General features: G+C 35.5%; 2 protein-coding genes and 1 non-coding gene across 4 annotated transcripts; all 3 read left to right on the forward strand.

The window, feature by feature from the left end:
- Positions 1-1,226: 1,226 nt before the first annotated feature.
- Positions 1,227-9,746, forward strand: LOC140173007 (uncharacterized). Its single transcript, XM_072196070.1, has 2 exons — positions 1,227-2,981; positions 7,922-9,746. The coding sequence occupies exons 1-2, from the start codon at positions 2,160-2,162 to the stop codon at positions 9,626-9,628; spliced, it is 2,529 nt and encodes an 842-aa protein (XP_072052171.1). The 5' UTR covers positions 1,227-2,159; the 3' UTR covers positions 9,629-9,746.
- Positions 2,756-6,317, forward strand: LOC112802326 (translocon at the outer membrane of chloroplasts 64). 2 transcript variants are annotated; one of them, XM_029298480.2, is made up of 6 exons: positions 2,756-2,986; positions 4,400-4,600; positions 4,830-4,970; positions 5,357-5,408; positions 5,657-5,726; positions 5,881-6,317. In XM_029298480.2, exons 2-6 carry the CDS (start codon positions 4,461-4,463, stop codon positions 5,961-5,963), a joined length of 486 nt encoding a protein of 161 aa, XP_029154313.1. In that variant the 5' UTR covers positions 2,756-2,986; positions 4,400-4,460; the 3' UTR covers positions 5,964-6,317. The 2 variants fall into 2 exon arrangements, with proteins under 2 accessions (XP_029154313.1, XP_029154314.1); XM_029298481.2 differs by having other exon boundaries at positions 2,861-2,990.
- Positions 9,747-10,367: 621 nt separating the features above from the next.
- LOC112803884 (uncharacterized) lies at positions 10,368-10,827 on the forward strand. Its single transcript, XR_003818728.2, has 2 exons — positions 10,368-10,509; positions 10,634-10,827. It is a non-coding gene; the product is annotated as an uncharacterized protein (transcript).
- Positions 10,828-21,058: the final 10,231 nt, after the last annotated feature.

Genomic DNA, 21,058 nt, shown 5'->3' on the forward strand with positions numbered 1-21,058 from the left:
GATTCGGAGAAAATAAAGTCCAAGGAAAGAAAGTGCCACGCCAGAAGATCAATAGAAACCACAGAATACGAAAGGAAAGCAGGAAAATGCTCTTTTGGAGAAGAAAGCAATAGAGAAATGAAGCAAACGAGGGAACTGAAGGAGAACCAAAACGGTTTTGAAAAATAAAAATGACACAAACACCCCCGGAAAGCAACACAAACACAGGGACAAAAGAGGGAAACGCTCCCCAGCAATAAATGCCCCATCGAAAAAGGTAACTAATAAATCACGCCTCGAAGAACACAACGGACAGAGCAGACACAGAAGGGTCACGTCAGACCTAAGCGGTCAGACGAATCTTCCACGACACGAAAACCGAGACACCGACCTCATCCCGAAAGAACCAAGCGACTACCCGAGAAAAACGGAAAGTCCCACGATAAAAACAGTATCTCCCAGCGACAAACCGACCTTGCTCGCTCTCCCGCTGCGGGGGCAACTGTTACGGATCCGGGCCACGGATCCTAAACCCGGAACGGCCTCTTACCCGGATTCCCGGGTTCAACCCGCGCCCCATCCGGAAGGCCCAAAAACCAGCCATAACCAACTTTCGAATTCAAACGTCTCCCTTATCTTAAACAGATAAGATAAGATAAGATATTCACCATCACCTATAAATAGAGGACCCAGGTCCCTCCAGGTATTCATTCATTCCCCACGCCTTATACCTCTCAGATCCATTCTGACTTGAGCGTCGGAGTGTCTTTGCAGGTACCTCCCCCCATTGCTCCAGTCAAATGATCCGGCATCTGCCTCAACCCACAAGTTCTCGATCCATCTCTCAACCCGTACCAGAGACATCTTGTACAAGTTGTAACACTGTTGTTCTAAACTGTATTGAATCCTATAATTCTAATAATTGTCTTCCGTCACATTTAAAAGTAAGTAATATCGTACCACTTTTAATATCTCCACAAATGACATCTACTTATGAACAAAGAATTATAGTTCTACCCCATATCACTCGTCTATGTTAAATAGGTAATTAGGTATTAATTTTTCAAGTGGTTGCGTACTTATGTGTAAAAAGTCAGGTACAGTTAAAAGTTGAGATTCCTTAAATGAAATTTTAGTCAATTAAATTATTTAACAATTATTAATTGAATTTTTACTAAATAAAAAATAATTCTGTAAAAAAAAAAGTTTATAAAAAGTAATAAAATTCTAGACGTGTAAATGCAGTAGCAAATTTCTGGGAGTTGAGTCACCAAAAAAATTTCTGGGGGTTGGGAGGTGGCTGTTATTCAGAATTCAGAAGGAGAATCAACAATGCTGTATGCAACAAGGTTTAGGTATTCTGTTCGTCAAATCCCTAATCTTGTTCCACTCTCTACTCTCCCTCCTTCCTGTTCCTGTTCATGGACAAGCCTTCACTTTCATTCTGAGCCTCCATCCCTTCGCCAAGTTGATGAAGCTGTTGATTCCTTCACTCGCATGCTCTCTATGCGTCGCCCTCCATCCATCATCCAATTCACCAAGATTTTGGGATCTCTTGCCAAGACCAACCATTTCCCCACCGCCATTTCCCTTTTTCAGCAATTGCAAGCCAGGGGAATAGCTCCCAATTTATTTACTTTGAATATCCTAATCAATTGTTGCTGCGGCATGGGTCGTATGACGCTTGCTTTCTCTGTATTGGCCAAGATTTTCAGAATGGATTATCAACCTAATACGGTAACATTGACAACAATCCTGAAAGGTCTCTATCTCTGTGGTAGTGTTGAAAAAGCAGTGCGCTTTCATGACAGAGTGCTGGCTCATGGATTTCACTTTAATCAAGTCACTTATGGGACCTTGATCAATGGGCTCTGTAAGACCGGACACACATCAGCTGCTATTCAAATGTTGAGAAAGATCCCACGGTATGGCATTGCTCCTAATGTCTTCATGTACAACACAATTATCGATAGCCTCTGCAAGGATACACTTGTAAGTCAGGCTTTTCATTTATTCTCTGAAATGCTTGCTAAGGGAATTTCTCCCGATGTTATCACATACAATTCTCTCATTTTTTGGATTGTGTCTTGAGGGTCAATATAAGGAAGCCATTGATTTGTTAAGTGATATGGTGCTTAGAAACATTACTCCAAATGTTCATACCTATAATACTTTGATTGATGGGCTATGCAAGGAAGGAAAGATCAAAGATGCAAGATGCTAAGAGTGTATTGGCTGTAATGGCAAAACATGGTGTGAAACCAGATGTGGTTACTTATACCAGCTTAATGGATGGATATTGTTTGGTTAATCAGGTAAATAAGGCAAAATATTTATTCAACACAATGGCTGAGAATAAAGTGTTTCCTAATGTTCAGAGTTACAATATCATGATTAATGGCTTTTGTAAAAGTAAAATGATCGATGACGCCTTGAATCTCTTCGAAGAGATGCGTCGCAAGAACTTGGTTCCAAATACTATAACTTTTAGTATTCTTATTGATGGCTTGTGCAAATCAGGGAGAATATCTTGTGCTTCCTTACTTCTTGTTGAGATGCATGATAAAGGTCAACCTGCTAATATAATCACATACAGTTCCTTTCTTGATGCTTTATGCAAAAACCATCATGTTGACAAAGCACTTGTTTTATTCAACACGATTAAAGATCAAGGCATTCGCCCAAATATATGGTCATACAACATACTTATTGATGGTTTGTGCAAAAGTGGAAGACTTAAAAATGCAAAAGAGATATTTCAAGATCTTTCCATTGAAGGCTATCATCCAGATGTGTGGACATACACCATTATGATCAATGGGCTTTGCAAAGAGGGCCTGCCTCATGAAGCATTGGCTTTCTTGTCAAAAATGGAAGACAACGGTTGCTTACCAAATGCTGTGACTTATGAAATAATCATTCGTGCTCTGTTTGAAAAAGGTGAAAATGATATCGCGGAGAAACTTCTTCGTGAAATGATATCTAGAGGCCTATTGCAAGGATAAAAGTAGGTGAGATTGTTCTTGTTAGACATCATAAAATGTTGTTTGTATCACTTTCTTTTTAACTTGTGTTTTGTTACCTTCTTCCTAATCATCTATCCATTCCATATTATTGATGCTTCTGTTTCTTTCTCTACATGATGGTGATTCTTTGTTGTGTTAGCTACACTTGGATATTTTCAGTCATTGCTTATTTTATGGCTTTTTGTGTCAAGGTGGTTGTCACATGTGTCTTGTGGGGATATATTGTTATTTCCTTTTTTATTATATTTGTGCTTTGATGTTAAGTTATTCCTAACTAAGTTTGTTTTGATTTCTTCGTTCAAAGAGAATCACTTGTTAAGTTTCTCTACACTCTTGTTATTGTCTTCCATTCTTTCATTTTCCCATGCAGCAATATACTTGCTGATGTAGCCATCTAATGTATTTTGGATCATGTTTCCAAAATTATTTCGCAAACATCTTCTCATTTTCTGTGTTCATGCAGTTGCCTTGCCCTATAAGGCTGTACCTGAGGCATATTGTACAAATGCGATTAACTTTAACAAAACAAGATCATTAATTTTCTTCTCATAATAGAATAAATAAATGTTTGAAGGGGAGCCTTGTTGTAACGGTTGAGTTGTCTCAGTGTGACCTCAAGGTCACGGGTTCAAGCTGTGGAAACAGCCACTAATGTAATTATCAGGTTATAGAATAAATGAATGTTTCTTTTGATTCAAGGTCCAAATATCCGTGGCTAACAAAAATCAAGCTTTGATTGAACTACTACTTGGCATATATGAGACAGTTTGCTTCCTAATATTTAATGTATGTGTCCACTTTATATGAAGCTTCATCCAACTTTTTCACATTCCGGTTATTCTATATTTATTATTTTATTTTGATCTGATAACTGCATCTTATCATTTATAGATAGAAATGCAGAATTAGAGACAAGAACCTGATACACATGTTTATCTGTAGTTTTTTTTTTACCTCAAGTATTTCATAGTTTACTGTTAGATTCTGACAGTTCAATTTGCTAATTGGACTTTCCAAAACTATGTAGTCATTCAAATAAATTGTAACAATATTTGGCTGTACTGTTAAACTGCTCGAGTATTAGATGCCAGTGAGTGTAAAATAATCATGTTCCTCTTTTCTTTCTTTTAAATTGTTGCTGTCATTTATGAAAAGTTTGTTATTTTCAAAACAATAGGTGATCATTCTTCTTTTTTTAAAATTGTTGCTGTCATTTACGAAAAGTTTGTTATGAGCTTTAATAGGCAACATAATCATTTCGTCCCACTAGTAGCTAAATACAAGTTACTTTGGGTGGAATATAAAAATAGCAATGCGAGTCACATTGAAACAAATACACACCCTTGTGATTATTTTCTCATCCACATTCTGCTGAGTGCTGATTGCCTTTTCAGGTCACAATACCATTAGGATTTTACGAAAAATGTCCTGTTTCTGTCTCCTTGATAGCTCGGCATGGTAATGATTGCTTTCTACTGGGCACACTACGAACCATGTATTCTACGCTCCAAGAGCTGGTTGATATTTCTGCCAAAAGTAAAGCACCAAGAAATGCTGTCACTAGGGAAGAATCTGCTGAAATTGCGAAAGAAAAGGTATTTCTGCAACTGTGTTAGATAAATTCAGCACTTTATGAGTTCTGATATAATTATGCAACATGGCTTGCACATTTTACGATATCATCTTTGGCTAAAATTCAGCTGCTATAAACCATGCTTATCTTTCATTTGAATCCATGTACATTAAACACTGAATTTTCTTTCTTTCTTCTTCTTGCATTATTATTACTATTTTGTTAATTTATTTTTAACTTTTATTTTTCAGTTTGTTACTTAATCAGGGAAGTCAAGGTTACAAAGACAAGTGGCAGAAAGCCATTGGATTTTATTCAGAAACCATAAAACTAAGCAGCAACAATGCAACATACGACAGTAATAGGTCCCAAGCTTATCTAGAACTTGGAAGGTAGCATATCGTTCTTGCCTTTCACTTCTCAAAAGTTATTTAGCAAAAATATACTTTTTGTCCCTGAAGTTTGACAAAAGTTTCAAAAATACCTCTAAGTTTTATTTTGTTTCAATTTTGTCCCAAAAGTTTTCGATTTGCATCAATTTCACAAGAAACTCAACACAAGCAAATCAAGCATAATTTTTATGCATTATTGTTAGATTGGTCTTAAATTTTTTGAAAATTCAGCCGTCGAAGGTATATTTGATGCAAATAAAAATTTTTTGGGACAAAATTGAAACAAAATAAAACTTAAGAGTATTTTTGAAACTTTTTCCAAACTTCAAGGACAAAAAGTATACTTCACTCTTTATTTTATTATTATCTTTTAACTTTTTATGCAGTTACCTCCAAGCTGAGGCAGATTGTACAAAAGCAATTAACCTTGACAAAAAGGTGATCTACCTCTATAAATAATCCTGAACTTGGATAATTATGAAAGTTCTGTGATGATTGATTTTCTTGTCATGAAGACAAACAACTTTTGCTTATAATCCAAAGTCCAAATATCATGAGTCTGCTTCATATGAAGCTCCTTCAAACTTAGGTTCAGATTCTTGCATATTCTATACTTCCTTGGATCTAGTAGCTGTGCAGAATTTTATTATTTATTGACATTAATTCCCTGTCTTTTTTTCCCACAGAATGTCAAAGTTTATTTTAGAAGAGGTAGAGCTAGAGAGATGCTTGGCTACTATACCGATGCACTTGATGGTAAGATCTTTCATTCAGTTCAGACTTGTGTGCGACAAGTATCTGCACAGGCTACTATATTTCCTTGTTTGCATCTTTGTTCGATTGTTGCTCTTATTTTCATATGAAAGTTTCAGAATTTTCTAAATCATAGGTGAACTATTTTTCTTTGCAGATTTTCAACATGCCTTGGTACTTGAACTAACCAACAAAATGGCATCCTCCGCCGCCGAAAGATTGAGGAAACTATTCCAGTAGATATATCATTCTGTCCCCTATATGTGATGGCTTCGGTAAGTCGTCATCGGCTGCCGAATGCTTCCAGAAACATGAAGGTTTTGAACCTACTCATTTCTTGTTATAGTATTCATACAACATTGTGTTAGGTGGTGTCAGCAAAATTATACTTATTCTTTTTCCTTAAGGGAAGAAAAGCTAGTATTGTTCAAGTTAGACATCACTAGTGTAATTGCCAAAAGTAATATAAGGTCATTAGGATTGTAATGTACTACAAGTGATGTGAGGTACAGTGCTCATGACTAAAGCTCAATATTTTGATTTTGAGATCATTGGTCTTCGAATTTTACAATAAAAGCACTCACTATTGATGTTTGAAGGTGTCTTACTACCTTGTGGTAAGTTCTCAAATGCCTAATTTTTATATTAGTATTTTTTATCTTATAGATATCTCTATAAAATTTCATGCTATTTAAAAATCATTTGATGTATCTATTTGTACCACTATATATAATGTATATATAATAACGTGAGTTGAAAGGATGTAATTTTGTCCCACGTGAAAGGCTCTTTTATCGTATATATTCATAAAAAATTAAAAATACCTTGTGCTGTTTATAAAACTTGCACTCAGTTAGAATATAAATATTTGTCATTTTAACTATTATTATTATTATTATTATTATTATTATACATTTGTCAAAAATAAAAAAGTGGATACACTAGTATATATAAAATCAATGTAATATAATTGTTTGAAACGTAAATATATAAAACTTGTTCAATTACACATTTATTCATATCCAATTTTAACAAAATTCGGTATTAAATTATTGCTGTTATGAATTTAAAATAATTCAACTGTAATAGCAATAAATTTTATATACCAATGAGCTATAGTTCAAATAGTATAATCTTTTCATTTTTACCTAGAAATTTCAGGTTTGAATCTTACTAGTTATTTTTAACTTTGCAAAAAAAAAAAAAAAAAAAATTTACATATTATAAAAATTTTTAAGTGTAGTCTTATCAAAGTTCAAACAATTTTGCAATAGTTTGTTATAAAAATAAAATTATAAACAAAAAATACCAAGGATATGACATGAAAACATTCGGATATCAGATACCATATTGATTTATAATTTTTTTTAGATTGTTTTTATCCTAGTTGGTTACACCACTAATTACTAATTAGTCCTTTGTACTTTTTCTTTTCATAAAGCGGACTCTGATAGGCATGTCTTAGAAACGAATCATGTGGCATTTTTAAATTTTAATATCCTTTCAGCACTTGGTGATGAAACCTTCAAATAAAAAGTGCACTTTTATGCATTATATAGGATTCAAAGGATATTCATTTTCTACGGGCTACGCATGTATGATGCAATTGCCATATATTACCTCAAGTGCCAAATAATTAGGTATCTCTCCAAATGCTCCAATCTCATCTAATATTTTCTTGTATTCTTAGAAAATGGATGGTAGTGGAAAGTGGCATGTGTTGTATTTGGTTCAAGGACATCTAAATTTGGAGCATCCTTTGTTGTATTTGGTTCTCGAGGACAATTAAACTTCTATGGATTTAATACTAGAACAATTAAACCCCTAAAAAACGATAATATTTTGCTGATTATGCTATCAAATAATTGTTTGACACAATAACAGTTAACGTTATACACAGGATAGATCCATTAAGACTTAACAAAGGTTAACAAAGGAATCCGAAAATCTAACCGAATAAATTAATAGAAGCCACAATGTCAATTTTATTGAGTTAAAAGACGAATTGCCATTTAGGTAAATGGTTAAGTACGGAGTGAAGTTTTACTCTTAGAAACTAAAAGTAATATCCTCAAAATAAAGAAAATAAAAATCTAGAAAGTAAATTGTTGGATTCAATGATTCAAAAAGCACTCTCGTTAATTTTCGTTATAGAGTTCTAGTCTAGACATGTAAACGCTTTAGCAAATTTCTCTTAGCTGGGAGGTGGCTGTTATTCAGATTCAGAAGGAGAATCAACAATGTTGTATGCAACAAGGTTTAGGTATTCTGTTCGTCAAATCCCTAATTTTGTTCCACTCTCTACTCTCCCTCCTTCCTGTTCCTGTTCATGGACAAGCCTTCACTTTCATTCTCAGCCTCCATCCCTTCGTGAAGTTGACGATGCTGTTGATTCCTTCACTCGCATGCTCTCTATGCGTCGTACTCCTCCCATCCTTCAATTTAACAAGATTTTGGGATCCCTTTCCAAGACGAAGCATTTCCACGCCGCCATTTCCCTTTTTCAACAATTGCAAGCCAGAGGAATTGCGCCCAGCATAGTCACTTTGAATATCTTAATCAATTGTTGCTGCGGCATGGGTCGGATCACTCTCGCTTTCTCTGTATTCGCCAAGATTCTCAAGATGAGTTTTCAGCCTGATACCGTAACTTTGAATACACTCATTAAAGGTCTCTGTCTCTGTGGTAAGGTTGAAAAAGCACTGCACCTTCACGACACAATGCTGGGTCAAGGATTTCAGTTTAATCAAGTTACTTATGGGACCTTGATCAATGGGCTCTGTAAGATCGGACACACATCGGCAGCTGTTCAAGTGTTGAGAAAGATCCCACGGCATGGAATTGTTCCTAATGTCGTCATGTACAGTGCAATTATTGATAGCCTCTGCAAGGTTACCCTTTTAAATGATGCTTTTCATTTATTCTCTGAAATGCTTGCTAAGGGAATTTCTCCCAATGTCATCACTTACAACACTCTAATTTATGGATTGTGCCTTGCGGGTCAACTCAAGGAAGCCATTGATTTAGTAAATCATATGATGCTGAAAAACATTACTCCAAATGCTTCTACCTATAATATTTTGGTTGATGGACTATGCAAGGAAGGAAAGATCAAAGATGCTAAGAATGTGTTGGCTGTGATGACAAAACATGGTGTGAAACCAGATGTGTTTACTTATAACAGCTTAATGGATGGATATTGTTTGGTTAATCAGGTAAATAAGGCAAAATATGTATTCAACACAATGGCCAAGAATAGAGTGTTTCCTGACGTTCGGAGTTACAATATCATGATTAATGGCTTTTGCAAAAGTAGAATGATCGATGACGCCTTGAATCTCTTCGAAGAGATGCATCGCAGAAACTTGGTTCCTAACACAGTAACTTACAATACTCTAATTGATGGCTTGGGAAAATCAAAGAGAATCCTTTGTGCCTTGGAGCTTCTTGAAAAGATGCATGATCGAAGTCAACCCGCTAATATAGTCACTTACAGTTCCTTGATGGATGCTTTGTTCAATATCAAACAACATGACAAGGCACTTATGTTATTCAATCAAATGAAAGAGAGTGGCATTGATCCAGATATATATACATACAACATACTTATAGATGGCCTGTGCAAAAGTGGAAGACTTGAAAATGCAAAAGAGATTTTTCAAGATCTTTCCATTAAAGGCTATTGTCCAGATGTGAGAACATACACTATTATGATAAATGGGCTTTGCAAAGAGGGCCTACTTCATGAAGCATTGGCTTTCTTGTCAAAAATGGAAGACAATGGTTGCTTACCAAATGCTATGACTTATGAAACAATCATTCGTGCTCTGTTTGAAAGAGGTGAAAATGATAACGCGGAGAAACTTCTTCGTGAAATGATATCTAAAGGCCTGTTGCAAGAATAAAAGATGGTGAGATTCTTCTGGTTAGACATCACAAAATGTTGTTTGTATCTCTTTATTTATAACTTGTGTTTTGTTCTCGATCATCTTTCGATTCCATATTAATGCTTTTAGATCTTCACATGATTGTGATTCTTTATTCTGCTTTACCCACACCTAAGTGTTTTCTTTGTCGTTGCTTATTTTATGGCATTTTCGGTGACTAGATGGCTGTTATATGTAGCTTGTCGGATCTATCATTATTTCCTTTTTTATTTTTGTAATTATATATGTGCATTGATGTTAATTTATTTTTAAGCTGAAATGGTTGTGATTTTCATCATTCAAAGGGAATCCTTGTTAGTTGTGAAGCTTCCTTGTACACTTATTGTCTTTCGAATCTCATTAAAGCTAAAATATTGTGTTAAGAAACATTTATGTGATCAAATCTGGTTTTAATGAAACAATTATGGTAATTTTATATGATTGGAATTGTTCAGTAGAGAGTATTTTCATTTGTTAGCTGAGCTAAACTTGTAGGTTGATGGCTTGATAACTTTCATCTTTATGCTGGCTCTACCATAGATCAATTGATTCATTTGAAACGTTCTTGGAGTTATCATGAAAAACGTTGGTCCATTTGTTTGTTGTTTTTCTCTTTTACAAAAATAATGACATTAAAAATTTTGAAAAAATGGCATTTATGATTGTCTTTTTTATTTTTTATTTTTTATTTTTTGAAGGTATAAATAGAAAATAACTAGTTTACAAGGGCAAGGAATAGCAGAAAGCCATTGGATTTTATTCAGATGCCATTAAACTAAGCAGCAAGAATGCAACATACTACAGTAATAGGACCCAAGCATCTAAGTCTTTATGTACTGGAAAGCATCTAAGTCTAGTAGGTAGACACTGAATATTACTGGCTTAGACTATACGAGATATAGATATTACATTGATCATATTGGATTGAAAATTTGAAATGGCTTGACATTCACAAGTTCATTTCCCTGACATGCACATATGCAGTTGAGCGGTGTTAAGGTAGTTCGAGGCAGGTGTTGTGCAGCTGTTTGTGTAAGATCAAGCTTTGCACTTTTAGTTTTGTTCCATTTATATCTTTGTACCCTTTATTGCTGAGATTGTTAATTTATCCATTACTGGCATTTATTTTTGTACTTAAAGATTGATTAATAAATGTGATGATAGTTGCTGAATGACAATTTTAAGTGCATTTAGGTGAGGGAATGATGAGGAGTTATGTGAATGCATTGTGGATATCAAAGATTGGGGAAGTGTTATACATCACATGCTGCTGCTGCAGCTGGAATTGACATATAATTCATAGTCGATGCATTGCTTATAACAAGTGAAGGCCTTGTCCAGATAAATGTCTTGTGAATTGTGGTTTGTAACAATGTTTGGGTTAAAATCTGAATTCCAACGCCCACTTAGTTGAAACAGTGCTTTTAGCTCGTGTTTGTTACCTCTGCGTATTTTTTGCTTCATAAATATGTAACACAAAGTTATACTGATAAATTTTTGCGCATGAATGTTCAAAATATCAAATATAGGCCTTGGATTCTGAATTATTTTGGAGTATTTGCAAGGATCAATTTCACTTCAACCTGTTTTTATTTATTTATTTAATTAATTAATAAATTCTAAGCCATGGTCAAAAGTCAAAATAGAATAAACTGTTCTTTATTTGATATTGCTAAAAATGTTTTTCCTTTCATGAATGTTGGCCCTCATACACGAATGTTAAAAATGCATTAAGCATTCGGTACTAACATCTTCATGAACAACTGACGTCCTTTTTCTCAATGAGTTTGATAAATTTTCAAACACTTTCCTCATGAAACATTGAAACTGCACCTCTGCAATTTTGAAGTACTCAAATTTTAGTATAGAATTGTCATTTAATAAAGACACCTATTATAAAGATGTCAAAAACATCTCATAAAGATATTTGCTTAAATTTTGAGTTATATGTTTAGTCACATTTTAAATAAAAGATAATACTTTTATAACATACTAAAATCAAACCCTACAATCACTGTCCAATGGCTAAAAGAAGCATTCTCACATGAAGATAATTTAAAATCTTCCTTGGAGTATCCACCTTTAATAAAAACATGAACAATCAAAATAATCCCTTCAACGCCATAGTGAAAATTCTTTATTTGTAGATTCACCTTTTCGAACATCACATTCTTAATTCTGAGTTATTTTAATATGTGCACTCTTGAATGTTTCTTGAATTTAAACAAAAGGATGATGAATCTTTTCCTTGTTTGATCAAAAGAAATTTCCACAAAAGAAATAATAGAAATGTTACCTGTAGATGTTTATACTTCTTGTGACAAGCTGGCATTATAAGACCATTCACAATCCAAGCTGCTACCTCAAGTTCTTCATGAGGAAAACTCTCCATTTTGATCACAATCCTGTGATATCTACTAGCTAAGGACTGAAAATGATAACAGGCCAATGATGCTAAAATAATGACACGAAAAAAGTTTTATGCGTAAAGAGAATGCAGTGGCTAAACTGATAGGCAACTATACTAATGCTACTGAAAATAGAATAATACAAACAAATCATAAAACAACAATTGAATTTTGTAAATAAAACCAGTGAATTCCTAATTTGATAATCTAATAATCCCTCTTTTCCTTTCGCATCATAATACACCAAAGAACTTTCATAATAATTAGTCTAGCTAAGAAATTTACATCAGAAGAATTCATTAGTAACCGTGATTGAATATTATACCTTTCTCAATATACTAATTGACCTTGAAGAAACTAAAGGACAAAAGATTGCAAAACTACAAAACAGTTTAGGGTCAGCAAGATGAAGCCCACGCTGCAATTATAATAGGAAAGCAACAAAACTAGCAATTGAGCAAGTGTTATAGTAATTAAAGACGTTCATGTTGTAGACAACACCAAGCTAGAGTTACTAAAATGAGGAGCTGGAGATAGGTCTAGACTTTTGTCTTAAAATAGTACATTTTACTGTCAAAAGTGAAATCATGAAAAAAAAAAGGAATTACTTTAGCTAGAAGTTCCAAATACATTTTGCACATAAAATTTTCACCCAGGAAATCATGTGATATTTTTAAATAGTCAATTTAAAAAAAGGAGTGCACTTTTACCTTTTTGTTTTTGTTTCAAGAATAATGTTATGTCATCTATCACTTGAAATTTAAATTACAAAAAGTAAAAGAAATGTGGGAAATGAAAATTATAAAGTGATTCTTCATGGAATAGAATTAATGATTATTTGCAAAAAGAGTAGAAAATTCCTCATCTAAGCAAACATATAGCAAATGCTACTAAGTGCTAACACAGTTTTGGATGCAATGTCAAACCATCAAGTAACAAGTCAGAGTAAGAAATTCAACAGGAGAAAACATTATGTCAAAAGTCCATATACCAATGGGATGAACTACTCAGTTACTAACAAATAGCAGCATATATTCATTGTTTTTCATTTCATAATTGTCTATGAGAAGCAATTCATTTAATTTCTGATAACACAGATTGAAGTAGAAGAGTTGAAGAAAAGTGCTCAGCAATTGAAAATGAGAATCAAGGCAGGATTAAAGAGGCAGAAGAAGCACAACTTTTAAAGAGAAAAATGATATATTGACGCAGAGATAAACATGAATAATATAAATTCAGTATCTGCCTACTATACTCACATACGTGCTAAGAATCTATTATTCCTCAAACACAAAATGAATTTATATATCAATCAATCAACTACCTAAGAACTTCATCAAAACTCACATGTAGTTTTCATAGAAAAAGCGAAAAGAATGGAACCTTGATGCCTTTGGAGCTAGTGGCAGAGGCAGAGGTGGAGGGAGAAGGAATGGAGTCAGAGATAGTGGCGCGGACGAGAAACAGGGTAGCAAAGCCAAAACACAATGCAGCAACAGAAGAGGCTGAGGTTGACTCGGTGGCGAGGAAGGGCAACAGGGGGCGCAGCGAGCGGCAATGCACAAATTATCTTTAAGGGTTTTGGAAAGTAAAAACCTGTGGGGTTAATTGTAGAATTATAAACTTACAAATATTTTTAAACATTTAGAAGTAGAAACATGACACAAACAACCTCGAACTAGCTTGATGCTATTCTCACTCTCTCAGGTGGGACCACTCTTCAACTCATCGCATTCCATTTTACCATACTTCTCTTCATTGCAAGAATATTGTCATTGTTCTCATTCTCACGAATCATGTTAAGGTATGCTCTTCTTCAAATCCCAAATTCTGTTCCCCACTCCGCTCTCCGTCTTTGCTTCCCTTCAACTTCATCCCTACACTCTCACTCTCAGCCCCAATCACTTGATGAAGCTGTTGATTCCTTTACTCGCATGCTCTCTATGCCTCGCCCTCCATCCATCATTCAATTCACCAAGATTTTGGGATCTCTTGCCAAGACCAACCATTTCCCCACCGCCATTTCCCTTTTTCAGCAATTGCAAGCCAGGGGAATCGCTCCCAACTTATTTACTTTGAATATCTTAATCAATTGTTGCTGCGGAATGGGTTGGATCACTCTTGCTTTCTCTGCTTTCGCAAAGATTTTCAGGAGTGGTTTTCAGCCTGATACCGTAACATTGACAACAATCATCAAAGGTCTCTGTTTATGTGGTAACGCTGACAAAGCACTGCACTTTCATGACACAGTGCTGGCTCATGGATTTCAGTTTAATCAAGTCACTTATGGGACCTTGATCAACGGTCTCTGTAAGACCGGGCACACATCAGCTGCAATTCAAGTGTTGAGAAAGATCCCACGGCATGGGATTGTTCCTAATGTCTTCATGTACAGCGCAATTATTGATCGCCTCTGCAAGGTTAAACTTGTAAGTCCGGCTTTTCATTTATACTCTGAAATGCTTGCTAAGGGAATTTCTCCCGATGTTATCACCTACAACACTCTAATTTATGGATTGTGCCTTGCGGGCCAACTTAAGGGAGCCATTGATTTACTAAATCATATGATGCTGGAAAACATTACTCCAGATGTTCATGAAAGAGCCTAGCAGCGGAAACGACACAAATGTCCAATACAAGAACAATATGGAAGCACTCATAACAGAATATGGCAGCAACTATAACAAGCAAATATAGCAAGTAAAGCAATAACAAGAACACACCAAGATTTTAACATGGAAAACCCCCTCAATGTGAGAGGTAAAAACCACGGGTCGTCCAGACCAATGAAATAGCTCCATTATAATCAAATGAGGTACAAGAGAGTCTCAAACAAAGCACAAAAATGTGTATATAACCAGCCAAAACATCAATGCACCAAAGCTCACAAATAATATGCAAGAAGATGAAATATACCCAAAAAAAAGAGCTGATGTCGAAGCCAATTTCTCCTTCTGCAGACCTCCAATTAAAATCTCCACCGTTCAGAATGAAGAACAAGATGTGAAGAATCTACAGTTCAAATTTCACGTCGATCCAACGGTGAAAGAATGAGAAACTGCCGTTCCAAAATTTCTGCTCTGTGTAAAAACGGGAAACCTAATTTCTCTCTTGCGAAACCAATTTCTCCTACTACAAACATCCAATCAACATCTCCACCGACCAGAATGAAGAAAAAGACGATAGGAACACGCAGTTTAAATTTTAAGCCGATCCAACAGTGAACAACTGAGAAACTGTCATTTGAAATTTACTGCTTTGGGCAAAAACGGGAATTCTGTTTTCCCTCTTCTCTCTCACTTGGTGGCTATTCTCTCTCTCTCGAAAAACCTCAAAAAACTGAATTAGGGTTGTAACACTAGGGTGTAAGAATACACCCCCAAAATGTTGGGCTTGGGCCTCACAAAGGAGAGAAAAAAATCCAACAAATCTCCCCCTTCTTGACTAGGTGGAGGCCCTCGTCATTCCGGCGATCAAACAACATGTTTCAAACTTTTCTCTTGACAATGCTTTTGTCATCATATCAGCACCATCGTCATCAGTGTGAACTTTCTCAAGTTCCAACAACTTGGAATCTAACACATCCCGTATCCAGTGATACCTAACATCAATGTGTTTAGATCTTGGATGAAAAGTAGAATTCTTGGCAAGATGAATAGCACTTTGGCTATCACACAACAGCACATAACGATCTTGCTTGAAACCAAGTGCTGCAAGAAACTTCTTCATCCACAACAACTCTTTACATGCTTCAGTTGCTGCAATAAACTCTGTCTCTGTGGTAGAAAGTGCAACACACTTTTGTAGCCTTGACTGCCATGAAATAGCTCCCCCTGCAAACTTGATCAAATAACCTGAAGTAGACTTTCGAGAATCAATATCTCCTGCCATGTCTGCATCAGTAAAGCCAACTAGCAAAGGTTTCTCACCACCAAAACTTAAACTCAAGTTAGTTGTACCTTTGAGATATCTCATAATCCATTTAACAGCATTCCAATGTTCTTTACCTGGATTAGAGAGAAAACGACTCACTGTACCAACCGCATGAGCAATGTCTGGTCTAGTACACACCATAGCATACATCAAGCTTCCAACAGCTGAAGCATAAGGAATTTCATTCATTGCTTGTTTCTCCTCATCAGTGGTTGGACACTGCTTGGTACTCAACTTAAAATGAGAAGCAAAAGAACTAGCAACACATTTAGCATCATTCATGTCAAACCTTTGAAGCACCTTCTTTATGTACTTCTCCTGTGATAAATAAAGCTTCTTGAAATCTCTATAACGAGTAATACTCATGCTCAAAATCTGTTTGGCAGGACCCAAGTCCTTCATAGCAAAGAACATGCTCAACTGTTTCTTCAACTCATTAATCCTCAAAGCATTCTTGCCCACAATCAAAATATCATCCACATAAAGCAAAAGAATGATAAAATCATCATCAAAAAATTTTTACACAAATACACAATGATCTGAAGTTGTCTTACGGTAACCATGCTCCCACATAACAGATTCAAACTTCTTGTACCACTGTCTTGGAGCTTGCTTCAACCCATAAAGACTCTTCTTAAGCTTGCACACAAAATTTTCCTTTCCTTTAACAACAAAGCCCTCTGGTTGCTCCATGTAGATCTCCCTATCTAAATCACCATGAAGAAAAGCTGTCTTCACATCCATTTGCTCAATCTCTAAATCAAGAGACGCTGCTAATCCAAGCACAGCACGAATGGATGACATCCTCACAACAGGAGAAAAGATCTCCTCATAATCAACACATTTTCTCTGGCTAAAACCTCTAACAACCAATCTAGCCTTATACCGAGGCTTAGAATTGTATTCTTCATTCTTGATTCTGAATACCCATTTGTTCTTCAAAACTCGCATACCCTTTGGTAGCTTCACCAACTCATAGGTAACATTCTCAAGTAAGGACTTCATTTCTTCTTGCATAACTTCAAGCCATTGAGCTTTGCTTTCATCTTCAACAGCTTCTCCAAAGCATTCAGGTTCTCCCCCATCAGTCAACAAAACAAACTCATGTGGAGAATACCTTGATGAAGGCTTCCTCTCTCTTGTAGACCTTCTGAGTGCATTTGCAGGAATTTTCAAAGCTGGTTCTTCATCTTGATCATCATCACCAACTTTATCAAGTATCGGATCAACTATTCCATCTTCACCTGCACTTGTATCATGCTCATTATTTTGAGCTTCAACTCTACCATCTTCTACCATAGGCATAGAGGGAGTAATATCCATCTCAGAAAAATCATCACTAGGTTGAACCATTGGCTTCTCTGCATGATCAACATCCTTCAATGTTTGGTCTTCAACAAAGACAACATCTCTACTTCGAATCACCTTCTTGTTAACAGGATCATAAAACCTGTAACCAAACTCATCCATGCCATAGCCAATAAAAATACACTGCCTAGTCTTTACATCAAGGTTAGATCTCTCATCTTTAGGAATATGAACAAAAGCTTTACATCCAAAGACTCTTAAATGATCATAAGAAACATCATTACCTGACCATACCTTCTCTGGCACTTCAAATTGCAAGGGAACACATGGTGTCCAGTTCAAGACATGAACAACAGTGCTCAAAGCTTCACCCCAAAAGGATTTTGCCAATCCAGATTGTGACAACAAGCACCTAACTCTTTTAACCAGTGTCCTGTTCATCCTTTCAGCCAAGCCATTCAACTGAGGAGTCTTTGGAGGAGTCTTCTGATGTCTTATACCATGCTCTTTACAATAAGCATCAGATGGACCTGAGTACTCACCACCATTGTCAGTACGAATGCATTTCAACTTCTTCCCAGTTTCTCTTTCAACAGAAGCTTGAAATTGCTTGAACACATTCAAAACTTGATCTTTGGTCTTCAAAGTGTAAACCCATAATTTTTTAGAATGATCATCAATAAAGGTTACAAAATAGATAGACCCTCCAAGTGTTCTTGTCTTCATCGGCCCACATACATCAGAATGCACCAAGTCAAGTATCTCCGGCTTCCTTGAAGGTGGATGGCTCTTAAAAGAGACCCTGTTTTGTTTTCCAGCAAAACAATGATTGCACTTTTGCAAAGCAACCTTACAACCAGATAAAAGATTCCTCTTGGATAACATATTCATGCCTTTCTCACTCATATGACATAATCTCTTATGCCATAAATCAGTTTCATCAACAAACTCAGCAGTATTAACAACATCTTTCACAATCTTTGCTTGAGTTAAATAAAGAGTAGAGTGTCTTGTACCTCTAGCAACAACCATGGAACCTTTGGTGAGCTTCCAGCTATCACGAGAAAATGAGCTATCCAAGTCTTCATCACACAACTTACCAACAGAAAGTAAGTTCAACCGAATATCTGGAACATGCTTCACACGCTTCAAAGTCAACTTGGTACCGTTGGAGGTTTCTAAAAAAACCTGTCCAACACCAGCACATTTTGCAACACCTTGATGAGCCATTTTCACATCACTAAAATCACCAGGAGTATAGGACGTAAACAAATCCCTCCTAGATGTAACATGAATAGAAGCACCGCTATCAATCACCCAACTAGTGCTATTATCAACAAGGTTAACAGATTCAAACTCCTCAACAACAAGAAAATCATCATGAGTTACATTAACCTTGTCTTCCTTGCTACCATCATCTTTATTTGTGCTATTGTCTTTACTTGCCTTGGCTTTCTCCTTCTTTAGCTGCCAACAAAATCTTTTCACATGCCCCTTTTGACCACAATGATGACACTCAATATTCTTATACTTTTCTCGAGACTTGCTTCTGCTTTGATCTCTACCTTTAGGACCTCGACTTTTGCTTCTCCCCCTAGACTCAGAAACAAGAACATCTGAATGTGTAGTCGATGTACCTTGTGACTTTCTTCTCATCTCTTCATTCAAAACACTGCTCTTGAAAAGATCCATAGAGATTACACCATCAGGAGCAGAATTGGACAATGACATTCTGAGAATTTCCCACGAGTCTGGTAAGGAGCCAAAAAGTAACAATCCTTGAATCTCTTCATCAAACTTGATGCCCATGGAAGATAACTGATTCATAATTCCTTGGAAATTATTCAAGTGATCTGTCATTGATGTCCCATCTGTATACTTCAAAGCCAACAACTGCTTGATCAAAAACATCTTGTTATTCCCAGTTTTTCGAGCATACAACTGTTCAAGCTTAATCCAAAGGGTTCGAGCATGTGTCTCTCCAATAATATGGTTCAACATATTATCGTCAACCCACTGCCTAATATATTCACAGACTTGTCTATGCAACAAAGTCCAATCATCATCAGACTTATCATTAGGCTTCTCTGTACCAAAAACTAGTTGATGAAAAACTTGTAGGTTGATGGCTTGATAACTTTCATCTTTATGCTGGCTCTACCATAGATCAAATGATACATTTGAAATGTTCTTGAAGTTATCATAAAAAACATTGTTCCATTTGTTTGTTTGTTTTCTTTTTTCAGGAAAAAAAATTGACATTAAAAATTTTGAAAAAAAAGGCAGTTATCATTTGTTTTTTGAGGGGTTTTCTTTAATGTAGAATAGAAAATAACTAGTTTTTCTATGAAAAAATATAAAGTATATAAAGAACTGAAAACAGAGGGTTCAATTTGAAATATTATTACTAAAATTCGTGGCCGAAACTAAGATAATAAAAAAATTACTAAATCTTTAGTTTTGGCAAATTTTTCAAGTAGAAAGTAGAAACAAATCAACAATTAAACAAATCGAATAAGCTTGATACTACTCTCGCTCTCTCAGGTGGAAGCACTCTTCAACGCATTCCCTTTTATGATACTCCATTGATTGCAAGAAAAGAATGTTGTCATTGTTCTCATCCTCACCAATCAAATTAAGGTATGCTCTTCAAATCACAAATTCTGTTCCCCATTCTGCTTTCCGTCTCTGCTTCCTTTCAACTTCATCCCTACACTCTCACTCGCAGTCCCAATCACTTGATGAAGCTATTGATTCCTTCACTCGCATGCTCTCTATGTGTGGTACTCCATCCATCATCCAGTTCACCAAGAGTAGAGTTTGAAGAAAAGTTCTCAGAAATTGAAAATGAGAATCAAGCTAGAATTAAAGTAGCAGAAGAAGGACAACTAAAAGCAACACAACTTGAAGAGAAAAATTATAAATTGATGCAGACACAGGGAAACAAACTTGTGAATCTCAAATTTCCAAATTCAGTATCAGCCTACTACACTTACATACATACAAATATGTACCAAACTAAGAATCTATTGTTTCTCAAACGCAAAATGAATTTATATACTTTTCATCATCATTTAGTTATAGTCACCATGAAATCAATTGATCAACTACCTATCCACATCATTTAGTTATAAATTCATTTTGTGTTTGAGGAACAATAAATTCTTAGTTTTTATGTATTAGAAAGCATGTAAGTTTAGCAGGTAAATACTGAATATTACTGGGTTAGAGTACACAAAATGAGGATATTATTGTTCATTTCCCTAGCATGCACATATGCAGTTGAGCGGTGTTAAGGTAGTTCGAGGCAGGTGTTGTGCAGCTGTTTGTGTAAGATCAAGCTTTGCACTTTTAGTTTCGTTCCATTTATATCTTTGTACCCTTTATTGCTGAGATTGTTAATTTATCCATTAGTGGCATTTATTTTTGTAATTAAAGATTGATTAATAAATATGATGATAGTTGCTGAATGACAATTTTAAGTGCATTTAGGTGAGGGAATGATGAGGAGTTTATGTGAATCCATTGGTGGACATCATATGCTGGTGCTGGAATTGACATATAATTGATAGTGGATGCATTGCCTTAATTGATATTGGCCTATTTTACTACAGCATATTGTTGAGACGGCAGGGGTGTTCTATTGAAATGGTGGCAACATATGTTAGTTCTGGACAGACACATTAACAGAAAGAATATAATATCGGATGGAATTAATCGTTAGGGATCGCAATATCATTTTTTAATTGACGAGGGGCCA

Source organism: Arachis hypogaea, chromosome 5 (assembly GCF_003086295.3).
Source record: "Arachis hypogaea cultivar Tifrunner chromosome 5, arahy.Tifrunner.gnm2.J5K5, whole genome shotgun sequence".
NCBI classification, from domain to species: Eukaryota; Viridiplantae; Streptophyta; class Magnoliopsida; order Fabales; family Fabaceae; genus Arachis; species Arachis hypogaea.

Excerpts from the sequence above, each read along its gene's own strand:
- LOC140173007 (XM_072196070.1), top strand. The coding sequence starts at position 2,160 with ATGGGCTATGCAAGGAAGGAAAGATCAAAGATGCAAGATGCTAAGAGT. Across the intron at positions 2,982-7,921 it reads CTAGAGGCCTATTGCAAGGA|CTGGGAGGTGGCTGTTATTC; the intron begins TAAAAGTAGGTG and ends AATTTCTCTTAG.
- LOC112802326 (XM_029298480.2), top strand. The coding sequence starts at position 4,461 with ATGGTAATGATTGCTTTCTACTGGGCACACTACGAACCATGTATTCTA. Across the intron at positions 4,971-5,356 it reads GCTTATCTAGAACTTGGAAG|TTACCTCCAAGCTGAGGCAG; the intron begins GTAGCATATCGT and ends CTTTTTATGCAG. Across the intron at positions 5,727-5,880 it reads CTATACCGATGCACTTGATG|ATTTTCAACATGCCTTGGTA; the intron begins GTAAGATCTTTC and ends TTTTCTTTGCAG.